This window comes from Jatropha curcas, chromosome 3 (genome assembly GCF_041381405.1).
Source record: "Jatropha curcas cultivar XTBG-Jc1 chromosome 3, XTBG_Jcur_1.0, whole genome shotgun sequence".
Lineage (NCBI taxonomy): Eukaryota > Viridiplantae > Streptophyta > Magnoliopsida > Malpighiales > Euphorbiaceae > Jatropha > Jatropha curcas.
Genome location: NC_143153.1, coordinates 19,684,564 through 19,703,301, shown reverse-complemented (window position 1 = coordinate 19,703,301; position 18,738 = coordinate 19,684,564). Strand labels below are relative to the sequence as shown.

Below are 18,738 nucleotides of genomic sequence, written 5' to 3'. Positions count from 1 at the left end.
CACAAGTCATGTGTCCTTTATAGTATTTAAAATCCATCTAACAGTGCTTGGATTGGTCCTTGTGCAGTTGCATCATGAAGCATGGGTTAGTTTTTTTTTTTTTTTTTTTTTTTTTGACATTGCATGGGTGAGTTTTGTTATCCTTAGCTTTATTATGTTAGTAATTTATGCATTTTATGAGCAGTATAATATCAAACCAAGTTTAGATGAGGTTGTTGTTTATCAAAGAGCACTTTTTACTTTTTATCTAAATACAGTGTTTGATTTGTTATTAAATTGTATACTCTAACTAAAATCTACTTTTGATTAGTTTTCTTTTTAATTGAATACAAATTATAGCATCTATAACATTACAAGTTTTAATGGTTTCTTCTCCTTTACAGTAATTTGCACTACACATTAGTTTACAGGTCATCCATAAATTTTACAAGTGCTTATGGTTTGTTTTCTCTCTCTACTTTTTATTTTATTTTTATTATTTACCTGCATTGGCTACAATTTTCCTTTGACTAAAAATACTAATCAATAAAATTTTATGTGTCTTATTCTATTTCAATAAATGTTAAATGCCCCTAAATTTGTGTCATTTTACTGGGATAAATGCTAAATGCTCCCAAATATTATTTTTTATTTATTTTTATGTAAGTTTCTTCATTCCTTTTCAAAGTAATAAATTCTTTAATATTTATAGGTGTTATTATTACTATTTGATGGTTTTTTTATTGGTATTGTTTTCACTCCGTCGTTTAAGCCGATCAAATACTTGTAGACTCCACTTGCCATTCTTCTTCTCTTACTTCGCTCATCAAAGGAAATTTTTTTTCCTTTTTAAATGCTTTTGAGTTTAAAAATAACTAATTGAACAATGAATAGGAAGTAAAAAGGTAGCAAAAGACATAAAACGAATTGCAAATTATTAGATCTGGCTCAATCTATGAGAAGTTATATGTGGAAGAAAAGTTCTTAATTCCTGATTGCATTGTTCGATATATGATAAAATTCTTAATTCCTGACAACATTGTTTGATATTCGACAAATAATATGGATATCAATTGTGACTCCTTCATTTCTAAACTCAAAATGTTATGATGATGTATAATTTTATTTATCATTTTATAATTCTATAAATATTTTATTATAATAATTCTTTTATGTGTGTTTGTTTGGAACATTCACTAACATTAATTTTAGCTAACTTCCTTTTCTTATTGAGAAATATTTGTTTTTTCTTTTCTTTAATTTCCACATTGAATAATAACTTTTCAATCTTTATACGTTGGTTAAGACCCATCGTCAATTCTCTTGAGCCTTGATGTTTAATTTTATGAATTAGGTAAAATAACTCATATCCATTTATTTATTTTTATAATACTTGATAATATATATATATATATATATATATATATATATATATATATATATATATATATGAAAAATAATTAATAATTTAACCAACGTATTAATCGTGTGAATATATTGTTATTTGATTTAAAATAATGTTAGTACAGAAATACATAATATAATTGTTTGAAATTGTAAATGCGGTAACTACGATATTGCTTGTGTCATCCAATAGTACCAAAGCTGTGGTTATGTATGTTGTAATGTATAAATGTATTAATTTCTAAGTTATCAAATATAAAGCACATAGAATTAATCAAATATTAACTCCAATAATAAAAATAATATAAACTTACACTTTAATCATTTAGATGGAGGCTCTGAAAAGGGAAATTATGTGACATCCTACTGAATCGAATCGTTGCATAGAGTCGAGTCGAGTCGAGTCGAACTAGAACCCGGTTCAAGCCATTAGAGTCCAGAATGGGGTAGAATGGGATTTAAATTAAATATGTAACTGCATTGGACTTAATTGAATGAAACATAAAGATAAAAGTAGAAGGATTAGGACCAAATTGAAATAAAGTATAAAGTTTAGGTAAAAATTGTAAAATATTAAAAAGTTAGGTACTATTTGGTACTTTGTAACATACAATTAGAGATAAATTTAGAAGGTACCCGAAAATTCCATTCACTTTACCTTCTCCATCTTCTCCTAAATCTTCCTCCATTTTCTACCTTAATATTCAACCTTTCAAGCATTAAATTCAACCTCTAACTCTATCCAAGTAAGTTGATTTTCTTGAATTTCATAATTTAGTGAGATTTTGGATGATTAATAAGATGTTGTTATGTATAGGAGAGGTGAGCTCAAAGTGAGAAGAGAAAGGAAGCTAAGAAGAAGGTTGAAAGCTTTTTGGTTGAAGGTTTGATATCTCTTTTAGTTTAACAAATTTTCTTGCATGAGAATATGTGTAGTGTGATGATAGTGATAAGATATGTTGCTGAATGTTGAGTAATAGATTTGAGAATGTTGATTAAGCACGGGATGCATTGAATAAATGAATTGGATATTGATTTCATGCTGAAATAGGTTTGTTGGAAAACTGACTAGTAACTTCAACCTGAATTTGAACCTGTTTACCGATGGAATTAGGAAGTGGTATAGAAGAGTTATTTGTTCCTTTATGTTTGAGCTGTCTATGAGCTTTGGAATCACCTCAATTGGACTTATAAATTGAAAGATATGCCCAAAAATAGTACAAACTGTGCAGGCTGAAAATCAAAATCTGGGCGGACTGAAAGTTGCTACTTTAGCTCAATATTTGACTAATTTACCAACATATTTCAGAGAGGTGGTAGCAGACATATTTGTACCCTAATGTGTTAGCTAACCATAGAATTTGAAATCACCTAAATTGGCTTTATAAATTGAGAGATATGACCAAAATGGTATAAACTGTGCAAACTGAAAATCAACAGCTGGGCAGACTGGAAGTTGCTACTTTAGCTCAATATTTGACTCCTTTACCCACATATTTCAGAGAAGTGATAGAAGACATATTTTTATCCTAATGTGTTAGCTAACCATAGAATTTAGAAATACCTGAATTGGACTTAAGCAGAAAGAGTTATGCTAGAATTTGTGACACATGTATAGGCTACCCTGGCAATTTATCAATTGTTTCTACCTTACATGCAAGTTATCAATTGTTTGCATTCTTACTCATTAGATGTTATTTGTATTTGTCTACAAAAAAAGCATGAAACAGGTTAGAAACATATAGAATAAGATAGCATACAAGTAAACAGTTTGGTTTATGACTTTTATAAATAATTTAATATGATTATTGTATTATTGAAATACAAATAATATGCTCCACTGAGGTTAGGTAGAAACCACGTAGATAAGACTATGTTGCGATATAAGATAGCAGATCTGTGCCCCATACAGTTTGGTACTCCGGCTACAGGCCGTTGAGTGGATATGATTTATATACTGGTCATAGCAGTCCAGCCATACAATATTCATCCAGTTTCATCCAATTCTTCTTATCACTTAGGTTTCACTGTAACTTTATGGAGCCATACAGTTATGAGATTGTATTATGTATAACTTATAAAAGGTACATAATTCATACAGCATAATGAACAGCAGGTAAGATCATGAAAATATATTGATATGTGTGATTACATGTTTATTTATTTATTTCTTATTAAGTTGAGATATCCACTGAGCTTTATTTGCTCAGTGAGTTACCTGTTTTAACTCGCAGGTTCTAGCTCTAGACCGTAAAGAGTCATATTTGCAACTACTGCAGTTCATCGTTTGAAGACCCAGTCTTCAGGGTAGCTATTCATTTTGATATTTTGATTCTGTATATACTTGTCATGGCATGTACATGGCACATAGTTGGGCCCATTTCATTTTGGAAACTAGTATCATGTCTTGTAAATAGTAAGTACATAGCTATATCTAACTAATGTCGAAAGCAACAGCATGACATCATATTTAGCCTACAGGATGATATCAGCATGACAGAACATAGGTTCAACCAGATTGTAGCATCTCAGCTCGGTTCATTCGGGTTAACGGGTGGACCAGGAAGGGACGTTACAAATTATGTATCTAAATTAAAATTTTTTATTTCTTTCTTTATTTTTTCAACATTTTGATTTTGATTGTCTGTATTTAACTTAAATATTAATAATTATTTATAATTATTATCTATGTTTGAATTTTAAATTTTCTCTTTTATAATTAACTAAATGAAGGCCTGCACATTATGCTGGTTGTTTTACTAATATATATAAAAGTTTAATTTTTTATTATTTAAAAACATATATTTATAAATAACCAATTCTAAATATATTCTTATTTGAATTTCCTATTGAATCTTGTGGTTTAAAATGATTATGAAGATTTTTGAAGTAATTGAATTTTTCGTATAAGTTCAAGGGCAAATTAAACTTCATCATTATAATAATAATAATAATAATAATAATAATAATAATATTATTATTATTCCTTAAATTAGAGCCTTTGCAGTATTTTTATTAAGGCTGTACAATTTTGTTTTCGGTATAGTTCTTAAGAAGAATTGAAACCGAACTGAAAATTCAGTTTTTTCATTTTCAGGAATCGAAATTGGAATCGAAGGTTAAAGAACCGAACCAAATTTTCAGTGTAATTTCTGTACAGTTCTTCGGTTTCGGTTCTTTGGTTTTTGTTTTGATTTTGATTCTGGTTCTAGTTTCGCATTGAAAATTATTATATTTTTAAAACACATTACAAGATTTCTTTATATAAAAATATTCTAATATTAAAATAAAATTACAATATATGCACATTAAAAAAATCATACCATACAAGGATATACGTTAAAAAATAATAATCAATAATGAAGTTTTATTTTTATTCATTATTAAAAGAAAGCTCCGATTATCTTTCAAGTTCTAAGCAATTTGTAAAGTAGTAACATGAACATTACAAAAATCAAGAAATCATAATTAACAATTGAATAATGAAGTTTCATGTCTATTATCAAAAAAAAAAAAAAAATTTAAGTTCCACGAAATCTCTAAAGTGATAGTAGCTTTATTGACACACGATAAATGTATTAGTAAATTAAGACTTAAAGGATAAAATAGTCTAAAAAACACTTTTTATTTTAATTATAGATATAGTAAAATACTATATAAATATTTATGAATTATTATATTGTTAAAATATTATATACAATAAAAGATGATAGGAATCAATTGATATTAATTTTTTATGTGCGTTAAATAATTTTAATTTATACTTCATTTGATTATTAATTAAAGAGTATCAACTAATAAAGATTTTGTTTTAAATAATAAAATTTGATATCTTCTATAAATAATATAATATACTGAAACATTAAAGAAAAAATATATAGACGAATCGATTTTTTAGTTCGATTCGATTTTAGTATAGTTTTGATTCAATTTCAATATAATTTTTTATACAAACTGAAATCATAACTAAAATAATAAATTTTATTCGGTTCCGCACCATTTGCTTTCTCCTATCTCATCTGCTTTTTTGAGTTTCAATTCGGTTCAGTATGGTTCCTCGCAAGGAACCATATACAGCCCTATTTTTTTATTAGAGAACGCAGAGGGCTCTGCAAAATAAAATTTCAAATGTCGCCTAACAAGCGGGAAAAATGAAAGCCGAAGTGATTCAGTTCCCCTTTTTGAAGTTTTAACAACCCAAGCAAGCAAACGACACTACGGATGGTTTCTTCTTTCTAATACTTCACTCTTTCCCCTCTCTCTACTCTTCTCTTTTTCTCTGCTACTTTGCAAGTAATAAATAAGAGAAAATGGCCGATGACCGGAAAAGCAACCGGAAACCCGTTAGCTTAAACGATAGCCATTATCGCCTTCTCCAAGACCTGTCTGCTCCCCCCAAACCATCCTCCCCTCGTGGTCTCTCTTTATTTCATTTCTCATTTTGATTCTTATTTTATTTTAGGGTTTTAATCTTGCAGATTGGCCATTTTTGATCATTAATTGATAAATTATGCATGCTATGCAGAGGAAGATGGGAAACCATACAAGATGAAGATCGAAGGACGAAATCGTCTCTGCAAAGCATCGGCCATGGAAACCCACCAGATTGTCGTTATTGATGGTGATGACAATAGCATCCCTCGATTCTCTGGCATCACTGATTTCGACTCTTCCTCTGGTAATATTTATCAAGTTTTCATTTCTTTGCCTTGTTATTTACTCTTTATTTGTACGTTTACAAAGATTTTGTTGTTTTGTTTGGGGAACGGTTTTCTAAAGGAGAAAAGCCAACAAAGGTTAAGATAGAAGGGAGACGTCGTCTTTGCAAAGTCTCATCCCGAGACGAGGAAAAAGCTGTACAAAATGAACCCAGTTTCTCTGATATTACTGATTTTGATTCACCTCTGCCATCTAAAAGTATGGTTACCAGTCACAGTAATCAGGGTGCTAATGAAATCAGGGATATTCTCAATGACTTGAGCTCCAGGCTAGACCTTTTGTCAATTGAGAAGAGGAGAGAAATTGACAAGGTGGCTGATGATCGTCCAAAATTGGTAGGGGGTTTAGTAGATAGAGAGGATAAAGTTGACTTGCCTGAATATGCTAGTGCTGGCTCCTCATTTTCAGGTGCATCTGATTCTTCATCTGGTAATAAGATTGTTGATGGTGACATCAAAAGTGTTGAGGACGGATGTGGTGAGAGTCGTTTGTTGAGCAAGTCCAGAGGTGATTATTTGCATGAGGCCAGAAATTACTGTAGAGGGCCACCAGACAATGAATATGGAAGGGTTGATAATAAATTGTTGACAGCTAGAGATTCTGTTGTGTCTAATGTTGAAGATGAAGTGGAAAGTGATGTAAGAAGTGAGTCTGAGGGTGAGAACTATGTCACTAGGGATTGGAAAACTAAGAAAAGTACTCAAACACTGAAGAAAAATGAACCCAAAAGGGTGGGTGAGAGATTAAGGTTTGCAGGAAGATCCTTTGTGTCTACCCTTAGGAATGAAGAGGAGGAGGAGGAGGATTGTCTGATTTTGAGTGGCAAAGAAGTGGTTCAAGAAGCTGGGAGGAATTGCGGCAATCACAAGGAGCCATCTAATTGCTCTAGTGCAATTGATGTGTCAGATGATGCAGATAGTTCGGTTTTGGAGGATGAGGGTTTCATTACTTTGGCTGGTCCAAGGTGTACGTATAAACTACGAAGCAAAATTGCAAAAATGTTGTATCCACATCAGCGTGATGGATTGAAGTGGCTGTGGTCTTTGCACTGTCAGGGTAAGGGTGGAATATTAGGAGATGATATGGGTCTGGGGAAGACAATGCAGGTAAGAAAATGGAGCATTCTTGTATTCACATACATTATATGATTGATTGATTGAATTTTGACTTGCTTTCTTTTACAGATCTGTGGCTTCCTAGCGGGATTGTTTAATTCGAAGTTAATCAAGAGGGCATTGGTTGTGGCCCCTAAAACATTACTTTCTCATTGGCTTAAAGAACTATCTATTGTTGGGCTTTCTGGAGCAACTAGAGAGTAAAACTGTTTGACCAAAACTCTTTTAAAAGAAGAAAGATTGTTTATTGATATATACTGATTGTCGCTATTTCAATGTAGATACTTTGGGACATCTGTGAAGGCTCGACAATATGAGCTGCAATACATACTTCAGGTTTCACTAATGCTTTCCTTGTTGATAGTGCTAAACTCCAATATGGGCACATGATATAATATCTAGATAATTTATGAATGCCTACAAGTAAATCAGAACCTAGAAACACTTGTAAATATTATATTTTAAGATGAAATGGGTACTTGAAGGAAGTTGACAGATCTAGTTCTTTTTAAAACAGAGAATGAATAGATGTGGTTGGGATTTCTTTCTCATGATTCTTTTTTGTCCATGTTTCCTGATAGAATGAATAGATATGTGGTTGGGATTTCTTTCTCATGATTCTTTTTTGTTCATGTTTCCTGATATTGGTTTCAAAGACCTTTTAATACTATTGGCTGCCTCCCTCTTAGTTTCATTACATCCATCTAATTTTGTCTTTGCTTTCATGTTCTCCTTATAGGATAAAGGTATTCTTCTTACCACCTATGATATTGTGCGAAATAACTCAAAATCCTTAAGAGGAGATCGCTACTTTGCTGATGAGGAAAGTGAGGATGGATACACATGGGATTATATGATACTTGATGAGGTGTGTATTGTGTTGCCATATTTAGTTTTTCAATACATTTTTCTCTCACCTTGTCAAATTATGGAGCTATTAGTTGTAGCCCAAGCCTGGGAAGTGCGTATTTTCCATTGGGTTTTTCTCTTTGAAAAAGTTCCTTAATTCATGTAGCTATAGATAATAGATTTGCATTTTGCATGTTCATTCTATTCAAAACTCACTGTAACTTTTTAATTTTATATGAAAACCTTGGATGTTCTATTTCTTTTCCTTTGTGTCTCTTTCCTTGGTTTTGATAAGAAATTACACATACATTAAGCGCTTGAATCTGTTTGACTTGGGCCAAAACAATATTGTGATAGTCTCATCGTGTTAACTTCTATCTTTTGAATAGAATAATAACTTGGGGTGCTTTCTTTTTACTATTTATAAGTGGTTAATTTCTTTCACTATATTGTTATTCTGTAGGGGCATCTTATAAAAAATCCTAGCACACAGAGAGCAAAAAGTTTGCTTGAGATTCCAAGTGCTCATCGCATTATCATTAGTGGCACACCAATTCAAAACAATCTTAAGGTATCATCTTTTTATTTGTACTCAACTAACGTGTGTTATTTCACATTCTCCCAGATGAAGCAAAGTTTAAATGTAAATGTTGCTTTTGTCAATTCAAAATAGGAAATGTGGACTTTGTTCAACTTCTGTTGCCCTGATCTGCTTGGTGATTACAAGTGGTATGCCCCTCTTCATCTTTTAGTTGGATTGACTAAATTTGTGCTTCTTATGATATCACATTTTACAAATCCTTAGGTTTAAGGAAAAATATGAGCACGCCATTCTTCGCGGCAATGAAAAAAATGCTTCTGATAGGGAGAAGCATATTGGCTCAACTAAAGCAAAGGTGATGACTTTAATATTTTTTTTGCTAAAAGATGTTCTTATGCTCTCTTTCTTGTTTAATGAAATTGAGGTGTTTAAGTAAAAAGTTTTAGATAGTCGTTCATATTATTTATTTACATAATTGAAAGGTTACAAGATGAGCAGTAACCACTGATTGATGGATTATTTTTTTTTTATATATTAGACCTTTAAATTTCTTGTTCTCAACTCTTATACCTGTCAAATATTCAATGGTGTATGTACTTGCCATCCAAAAAGGGTTAATGGTAAATTTGTAAAATTGGGTGAAGTTGCAATTTAAGATTCTTGATCTTTAGGCTTGTAACAAGATGTCCAATAGTTGGATTCATATCTTTGTAGCTTACAATTTTTCAGCTTGCAACTTGTTTGGTATTGCTTGTCATTAATGGTTGAGTAAATTTTGCAAGTGCAACCAAATTAACTCATAGTTGTGTTATCTATTTCATAGGAGCTAAGAGAGCGTATTCAACCTTACTTTTTGCGTCGCTTGAAGAATGAAGTATTTAAGGAAAATGATTCTACAACTGCCACACTTTCCAAAAAAAACGAGATGATAGTGTGGCTAAGGCTTACTACTTGTCAGGTTCGGCTTGTTTATCTGGTGTCTATTAAAATTCATTTCCATTTTATTCTCATGGAGTATTTTTGATTATTCATGTAATGGGTTCCCTTACTTGGTGCAGCGACAACTTTATGAAGCCTTTTTGAAGAGTGAGCTGGTTTTATCAGCTTTTGATGGCTCACCACTTGCTGCATTGACGGTGCTGTATTCTTTTTACACTTTTTGTTTCATTTATTCATTTACGTAAGTGAATGCATAAGTGTATGTTTACATACGTACAATTCATATTATATGCATAAATTTGTTGTTTTTATAAATATATTGGAGGCCTTTTTCTATAAAGTAGTTGGTGGGCAGTCATATGCCAATTAAAAATCCAATTGTTTTGGTTGAAATTAAAAGGAAGGATGAAATTTCTGTGCAGCAATTTAAGCTTCTAATGAAGAATTTATATATGTCATATGAGTTTCTAAAAGATTATCAGTAAATTTTGTTAACTAATGGGATGAGATAACAACTTAGACAAATTCAAGTGATTTTTTTTGTTAAATTCTTGGTATGAGGTTTGAATTGTTTGCTAAAAATGCTTTTCGAATGTCTTGTTTTTAGATTTTTGAACTCAAGTTTTAAGCACATTACCCCTCTTTCATACATCTCTTATATTGAATCTTGACCTCTGATTAGTTTACAAACGGAAAGTTATTTGCACTATGAAATTCATAATTGGTTCTACATAATTGATTATTACTCTTTTATTTTCCGAGTGAAGGCAATGAGCGCACACTACTTGTTTGAAGAATTGGATGTAGATGTTTGATCTTGTAGTAACTGAATATTGTTAGAATGTGTTTCACTTGTAAAATGGTTCTCAACCTCTAAATGCTCTTGAAGACATGGAGTAGTTCCATTGCTTCTCATAGAATTATGATTGAACTTGTTGCAGTTAATTGTTCTCTTTCCTGCATTCCAATTGTAGTTGTATGATGAGGAAAAGGAAATCAAGGAAATTCAAAATTCAAGTAATTGAGAATTTTAGAATTATGGTCTAGATTTTATTAAGATTTATTCATATATTTGTAATCCTTTTAGAATTATTTATGTGTCTATTTCAATGAACGGTTGCTAAACAAGAACTTTAAGTTGAAGGGAAGGTAGTTCTGAATTTCAATGTTACTGGATTAATAAGGAATATTTTATTTATTTTATGTCGATTTAGAATCCTTGTTGGTTTAGGATAATGGTATCTCCTTTGAGTTTATTTAAGTTAACAGAAGATTATACTTTTACCTTTTGAGTGTGTGATTTAATGCTAGCCCTAGAAATTGTGATTCTTTCATGATAGGAGTGAGTCCTAGATTGTGTTAGTATGATGCTAGTAACTTATCATTTGCTTAATTTTTCCTTTATTTTATAAGGGATTCAGATCTGTCCTATCCCTGATCTCCTAAAACTTCAAGTTTTCGCGAACTGCTTTTTGTCAGTATGATTAGCTGGACATGTAAATTCTATTTGTTCATGTTGTGGTTGAGAGTTTCTAGGGATTCATAATGTAACATTACTATCAACATTAGTGGTAAGCTATGTTCATTCAGAACTTGCAAAAACGAATGGGTGAACCAGTAGAACTAATGCCAGAAAATCTTTATATTATATTTTGTCTTCCATTTGTTTGAGATAGACAATAGTGTAGATTGGAAAGTATATAGTGCTTATTGATTGTTTCATCAAGAATGACTAAAAAAGAATGAAATCTTCAAGCATGCTATGTCTGATGAATAACCATTTGACTTGCTGCAGATTCTGAAGAAAATATGTGACCACCCACTTCTCTTGACAAAAAGAGCTGCTGAGGATGTGCTTGAAGGAATGGATTCAATGCTAAGTCCAGAAGATGCTGATCTAGCAGAAAGATTGGCAATGCACGTTGCTGATGAAGCTGAGAGAACTGACTTTCAAGAGAAGCATGACAACATCTCATGCAAGATATCTTTTATACTGTCACTATTGGTTAGAAATGCCTGAAGATGCTTTAGATAATTTGAAGTATGTTCATGCTCTGTTTATGGTATTTAATAGCGTTTTTTAAATGCATGTGTTGCTTTTCACAGGATGATTTAATTCCAAAGGGGCATAATGTTCTTATCTTCTCGCAAACTCGCAAGATGCTTAATCTTATCCAGGTTTGTTTAAAATTATGATTTTCCGGTGTGTTGTCTTGACTGCAATATAACATTTTGTTACCCAATTTTAGGTTCTTTATAGTTGTAGTTATGAAGGTTTAACATAAATCACTATGGTTCCTTGCATCATTGAATTTGATTAGCAAATATCATTATCATGGTACCTTTCCTACTATAGGATTAACACCATATCATAATCTATCGCAAATCAACCATTCAGTATTTCTTCAAGCAACCTTTGTGAACTTTGTGCTACTGCCTGGGCCTGTCCTTGGTTAATTGCTTACTTGTTAATTCTGTTAATAAAATTCCTTTTCTATTCCTTATATATATATATATATATATATATATATATATATATATATATATATATTTTTTTTTTTTTTTTAATTTTAAAAGAAGATGGGAAGTAGACTGCATTGGAAACTTCAGGTCTGTTACTTTCATTGAGCAATACGCCTTTGCCAGTTGTCATTGATTCTTTTATTCAATTTGTTTTCATTCTAAAAGAACATTCAAGTCTGCCAATATTCTTTCCTTAGTTGACAAACAAGTTGAACCTTTTTCTGTTGGAAAGCAGTCAGGAAATGTTTCAGGATTGCCCATGGAGGGAATGGGACCTTGTAGGTGAAAGTTTAAATGATCAAGGAAAGAAGTGGAATAAGAGAGAAAAATTCATCTAGTTTAATAAACTAACTCTATAACTGGTGCATGAGTGCGGGATGAATTATTCCAAATGCATTATGTACTCTAATTTCCCTTTCCTGTAGATATGTATGCGCAATAAAATCATGGTCCGCTAAAGATACATGGCATTCATGCATGAGAAGCCCTAGAAAATTCCAATTGAACATCTTATGGGAATTGTTCTCTACAAATGTGCCCCAGACTCTTCCTTTTTCTCATATTTCCAACATGCTTCTAAAAGTCAGCATTTATGATAACTATGCTATATTTGTTCGAAAAAAATTTGAAGAATGAACTCTCAGGATGATATTGAAAATTTTTTTTGATTGGAATCAATAGCAAAGAAAATCTAACCAACTTGTATAATTCCTTTTCCTTTAGAGAGACAGCCCTCTCTTTTTCTCTGTCTATACTTCACTCTATCTGCCTGTTCATTTGATGTGTTTGTGCTCATTTCTTTTTTATCCTTAATTTGATTAGGCTCCACCCATGTGTGAGTATCGACAATGGATGTTAGTTTCGGTGTTCCCTTCCCCGCTCTAAACTTGATGACTTCTTTTACCTGTTTTGCCCCTCTATAATCTATGCATTTCTGTCCTGCATATACATGCAAATATATGTCCTGAATTCTGTCTTTTAATAGATTGAATCAATAAATTTGATATTTCAATTCGAATCTTGATTGATTGATGTGGTTTGCTTTTCATGCTTGATTCATAGGGATTTGAATATGAAAGTATATTTATATAATCTACACGGGATCAATAGAAAAGTCAACTATGCCCTAATGCATGGATTGCTTACTAATACACACTGAACGAGTGCGGACTTTAAATACATTTTTCTCCTATTCTGTTGGACAACAATTTTATTTTTCCTTGTATTGAGATCAATATCTTGACATATATATGTTAGTAGTTGTGCATCTCTTCCTCAAATGGGAATACCGTCCCCAATCCTGGTACGTGGAACTCATCCCACCTTGCTACTGAATTACAGAATACCATCCCAATCAATCTTAGTTGGCAAGAATCAGCATCTTTTGAAGAACCTGACATTCTGTTTTGAAAAGAAAGGGAAATGCATGATCCTCTATCAAAATTGTGGGACAAAATTGGAACAAGTACTAATAGAAATTGCAACAACTTTTTGGACGGGATTAGGTCTTTGTTTAGCATAAGGATAGAGAAAGTTCCAAAAGCAATATGGTGCCTGTAGTGTGACCACCCAAATATACTTCACATTTCGACATCTGCATCATCCATTTGAAGTTGAACCTGAAGTTTGTTTGGCATTAGAGATTAAGTATCATTCATATCTTTGAGATTGTAGATGTACTATGTCCAACTTGGGTAATTGGATATATGTGTATTGAAATGTGGTATCATTTGATTAATTCCTCTATTAGCATGTTTGAGAGGAATAATTTCTTTGTTTTCCTTTTTGTTATATAGATATTGATAGTCAAAGAGTTGGGAAAACATATGGGTGTATCTATTCAGAACGTTTATGTGCTTTTGATTTTTAACGCTTATAAATTTTGTTGTACTAGTAAGCATTTTGTATCTTTTTCACTTGGAATTATTTTTGCTATGTTAGGTTTTTCTAGAAGGCGTTTGTGACTCATCTTCGGTTCTTACAGGAATCCCTAGTGTCTAACAATTACAGGTTTTTACGCATTGATGGCACCACTAAAGCTAGTGATAGAGTGAAGATTGTTAATGTTAAGTATCCTGAAACGAAAAAAAAAAAGTTTATCTGCTTCTGATTTATTTAACTCTCTCTAAAATCTTCAATTTTCTTTTCCTTTCAGGATTTCCAAGAAGGTGTCGGGGCTCCTATATTCCTCCTAACATCCCAAGTTGGTGGTCTTGGCCTTACACTTACAAAAGCAGATCGGGTCATTGTGGTTGATCCTGCATGGAATCCAAGGTGCTTACTAAAGTTTTTTCTTTCTTTCAAGTTCAGTAAATATTGATGAAAAGATTACTGGATATATAACCTAGTATTGGCTTATTTGCAATGGTCCTGAACTGATCTTTCTGCGCGATCAATATTGCGCAGGATGTATCTTTGGCCTGTGAAATTTAAGTGAATATTTTAATTGTGTGATAGTTTTTTATAAATCATGGACTGAACTGCCTTAACTTAATTTTCATGATAGGCCAAGTTCCATAGATAACTAATTTGTGCAATATATTCCTATCCATATGCATAAAGTAACCTAAACATGAATCTGGCTTGTCTTAGAGGGAACCTATTCAGCACTATTATTCCACCTTTACCATTCTATTAGTTAGAAACTTGATAAATAAGTTTATGCTCTTTGGAAAGTTTCCATTTTATTCTTTATAAAGGATTTAGTTTCCATTTCAGTGAAATCATGAAAACATTCTGGAAATCCTCAAATCAAATTATGGGGTATACTTACAGATCGCCATAATCTAGCAGGGTAGACTCCTTGTTTTTTGTGCGGATTTCGAGTATTTTACATCTTGTGTTTTAATAGATAATTTGAAATGCTAGTACCAAGAAAGATTTGGACTTAGGAGGTCTTTTTGCCCTGCCATATTGAAGAGGCGCATTCAAGATTACATGTCCTTTGTGGTTATTTCAAATTTCACTCAAGTTGTCATTCCCATGCATGAATTTACTGAACTCTAATAAAGAAGTGTGTGATTTAAATTTCTTTAAAGGAATTTATCTGAAAATTCAAATCCAAACACTGCCTTGGTTGCTCTTTCTTCTCTGTTTAGTCTAGTTCTGTAAGAAAGGAAGGGAGAAAAAGCGATTTAGCGGAGAGGGAGCTTGATAAGCTTTAGCTTGATTATTCCCTCAAATCTATTGGGTATATATACTACAAAGAATTCTAGATGGAGTAATTAATTCCATAATTACAGCATATGGATCCCTTAATTACAGCGCATTAATCCCCTAATTATTGCACAAAACCGCAGCCTAATTACAGCAGTCTAACAAGTTCCAGAGTAATGCACAAATTATAAGGCTGATGAAATATTTTCTTTTTTACCTGATTTTCTTTGTTAAGAATTTGACTGCTGTAACTTTTATTTGTACTGATTTACCCATGTTTGCAGCACTGATAACCAAAGTGTTGATCGTGCATATCGAATTGGCCAAAAGAAGGATGTCCTCGTGTATAGATTGATGACATGCGGAACAGTTGAAGAAAAGATATACAGAAAGCAGGTGAAGGATTAGTCTCTCATCTTTCACTTATTGTTGTGATTAGTATTATCATGCATACAAATTCACATGGTGAGTTGTTGATACTGCCAATTGGCCATGATTCAGTACATTCCTGCAGGTGGCTGAAAAGCAATGTTTCTGAACATTTTATTAAATGTAGCCATTTTATCTACACTTATTGTTGTGATTAGTATTATCATGCATACAAATTCACATCATCAGTTGTTGATACTGCCGATTGGCCATTATTCAGTACATTCCTGCAGGTGGCTGAAAAGCAATGTTTCTGAACATTTTATTAAATATAGCCATTTTATGGATATGGAGAAGTTTTTGTTCCAGTTGCAATTTATTTGTTGACACTGTGGAAGTTGAACATGCACATATAACAAGTGATAATCTTTGAGTTATTGATTCTTCTGCTTATGAATTGCATAAAATATTTCTTTAAATGCATATATCTCCATGATGTTTTGGTGTTTGGAGTAACTGAAATATCTCCTTCAATTTTTAATATCTGGTTATATGTGGGTTCAATTGAACATAAATAAAGATGAGATGTAAGTATAGTGATATCATTTGGACTCAAACCTTTGGTTCAGATATTCAAAGGGGGATTATTTAAAACTGCAACTGAACACAAGGAACAGATCCGGTACTTCAGCCAGCAGGTACATGCCTGCCTAATTTATTTTTTAATTAGATTAAATTTAAGGCACCATTTTTCAAATATTTTCTTTGTTAATGCTCAAGTGATTCTTTCAGGATTTACGGGAGCTATTCAGCCTCCCAAAGCAGGGGTTTGATATTTCCCTTACGCAACAGCAATTACATGAAGAGCATGACTGGCAGTATAACATGTATGGAGTCGATCAGAACCAAATATTGCATGCACTTACCTACGTTTGCTTTGCTTTTGTGGCATGAATTTAAACTGTATATCAGATTTTGGCTATAACAAGCAACTATTTGCTTAAATTGGGTGCAGTGTAGGCAATACTTTTTAATGTTAATTTATTGCTGTATAATTTAGACCTTCCATTATCATTGTTCTCCTTTAATGTTAATTCTCATCATGCATATGCTTTGGAAAGACTTTTATGAAGTTTAATTAATCTTTGTTTTCCTTTTTTATATTTGCATTGTGTGCATGTGTTTGCAATGACTGTCATAAATAGAAATTGTCATATGTAATGCTGCTATTGTTTTATTTTATTTTTTTTGTAGGGATGAATCATTGGAAGCCCATGTAAAGTTCTTGGAAACTAAAGGTATAGCAGGAGTTAGTCACCACAGTTTACTCTTCTCCAAGACAGCACCTGTACAAGTTGAAAATGTAGAAGAGGAAGAGATAAGGTAAATTCCTAGTGTTCCTTCGTTCTTTTAGGTGAAACAATTGGGTAGATTAGAATATTAACTATAGCTTTGTGGTTGCATATTTTTCTGTTTCTTGCTTCCATGTTATGCTTTCTACATATATTCAAACTGTTGGATCAATAGATATTTTCATAAATTAAAAGTCTTCTCCATTTGCATGATTTTACTGCTCGGATTTGAAACCACAAAATAATAAGTTGGGCAATCTGTACACAAAAAGCATCTATGAGTGTATGTCTAACAAAATAACATACAATAAACAGTGAAGTGCTTGTTTTCATCAATCGTAAACAGTGCATGTCAATCAAAGGTGCTCATATTTTTATTTATTGCTGTGCAAGCGAACATCTTATACGCTAGGGAGATGTAACCTTACAATGTGTTTTCTTGGGACTTGCATTCTGTATTCAGGCAAAAAGGGACGAGATTTGTTGGAAATTCATCAAATCATTCACTTGAGCAGAATATTGATGGGTATGGATATGGATCTGACCTCTACATACATACTTTTAAAGTTTTACGGTGCAGTAATTGCTGACTATTATTTGTTGATAGGGCCTTGCATGCTTTCAATCCAAAGGATGTAAAACTAAATAAGAAAAACGCTTCTCCTGATAGTGTTGGTAAACTGTCTGAATCTCAAATCAAAGAGCAGATCAATCGGCTGGCACAAATACTGGGGAATAAGGTATGATTTATAACTGTTTAACCCTTTTATTCAACTGTTCCAAGTTTCTCACTTTTGCTACTGAAAACTATTGACAGGTTACTGTTTCAAGATTACCAGACGGTGGGGCAAAATTGCAAAAGCAGATTTCAACACTGAACTTGGAGCTTGAAAAGATAAAGATGGAAAAAACAACTCAGCAAGAAATCATTGATCTCGATGATCTCACTGGGGAACTTCAGAGAACGTTGAATGTAGACCAACGCTGTTGATTTTGAAGCTAATGAATGCTTTTTGAAGGAGGTCGAAAGCTTACTGTGCAAATTTTGGACATAATTTACTCTGATATTTTCACCAGCTTAAAGTGCAAAATGGGAAGAGAGAATTATAGAAAACGTAAAGGAGGAGACTGACATTTGTAAGGGTGTATTTGACATTCTTGTATGAACTGATGTAGAAAAGAACACTTTTAAAGTGAATTTATTTTGAATATTACACTAAAATTTTCTTATGTTTTGTCTCCTTTAAACTCTTGTATCCCTCCTGTCTAATTTCTAAGATTTTTCTGTTAATTTTCCTATTAAAAGACGAGATTATCCTCATCTTCTACGTCTCAACTCCCTCTCCCACAATTGTTTTGTGAATGTGAATCTGCCGCAAAACTAAAATGACATTATTTTAACGGTAACCATACAATTGGAAATCTGTAAGGCATTAATCAAAAGCCAAAACCATATTTGCCTGAAAGAGAGAGGCCGAGTGTGAGAGCTCCAGAGAGCATTAAATTCAAAGTTTTGGATCGAAAATCAACGACCTAGTTGCTAATTTCGTTGAATTTCAGATTAAATTGGTTGGCCGAAACTGAGAAGACGAGGTCATGATGGGTGCAGTTAATACAAGACGCAAGGTGGCTTTAACTGTAAGAGACGAAGGGAGACTGAGAAACGCCATGCTTTCCTTTTCAATAGCAGTTCAAGTTTGTAGAAATCGTATGGGTTGGAGTAACAATGGGGATGGATTTTTGTTCCTCTCTTCGTTTTTACTCTCCTGTTTTCCACTTGCGAGTGTGAATG

General features: G+C 32.4%; 1 protein-coding gene across 1 annotated transcript; it reads left to right on the top strand.

The window, feature by feature from the left end:
* The first annotated feature begins 5,398 nt into the window (after positions 1 to 5,398).
* On the top strand, positions 5,399 to 18,176 carry CHR24 (chromatin remodeling 24). Its single transcript, XM_012224429.4, has 22 exons — positions 5,399 to 5,799; positions 5,909 to 6,061; positions 6,163 to 7,208; positions 7,287 to 7,417; positions 7,499 to 7,553; positions 7,957 to 8,085; positions 8,530 to 8,637; positions 8,740 to 8,795; positions 8,872 to 8,962; positions 9,431 to 9,565; positions 9,666 to 9,743; positions 11,342 to 11,551; positions 11,653 to 11,724; positions 14,054 to 14,134; positions 14,225 to 14,343; positions 15,510 to 15,621; positions 16,224 to 16,292; positions 16,387 to 16,481; positions 16,849 to 16,977; positions 17,410 to 17,472; positions 17,554 to 17,686; positions 17,764 to 18,176. The coding sequence occupies exons 1-22, from the start codon at positions 5,694 to 5,696 to the stop codon at positions 17,935 to 17,937; spliced, it is 3,345 nt and encodes a 1,114-aa protein (XP_012079819.1). The 5' UTR covers positions 5,399 to 5,693; the 3' UTR covers positions 17,938 to 18,176.
* Positions 18,177 to 18,738: the final 562 nt, after the last annotated feature.

Bases quoted from the DNA above. Each gene is read 5' to 3' on its own strand.
- CHR24 (XM_012224429.4), top strand. From the start codon at position 5,694: ATGGCCGATGACCGGAAAAGCAACCGGAAACCCGTTAGCTTAAACGAT. The intron at 8,796-8,871 runs GTATGCCCCTCT...ACAAATCCTTAG, and splicing joins CTGCTTGGTGATTACAAGTG to GTTTAAGGAAAAATATGAGC. The intron at 16,293-16,386 runs GTACATGCCTGC...TGATTCTTTCAG, and splicing joins TCCGGTACTTCAGCCAGCAG to GATTTACGGGAGCTATTCAG.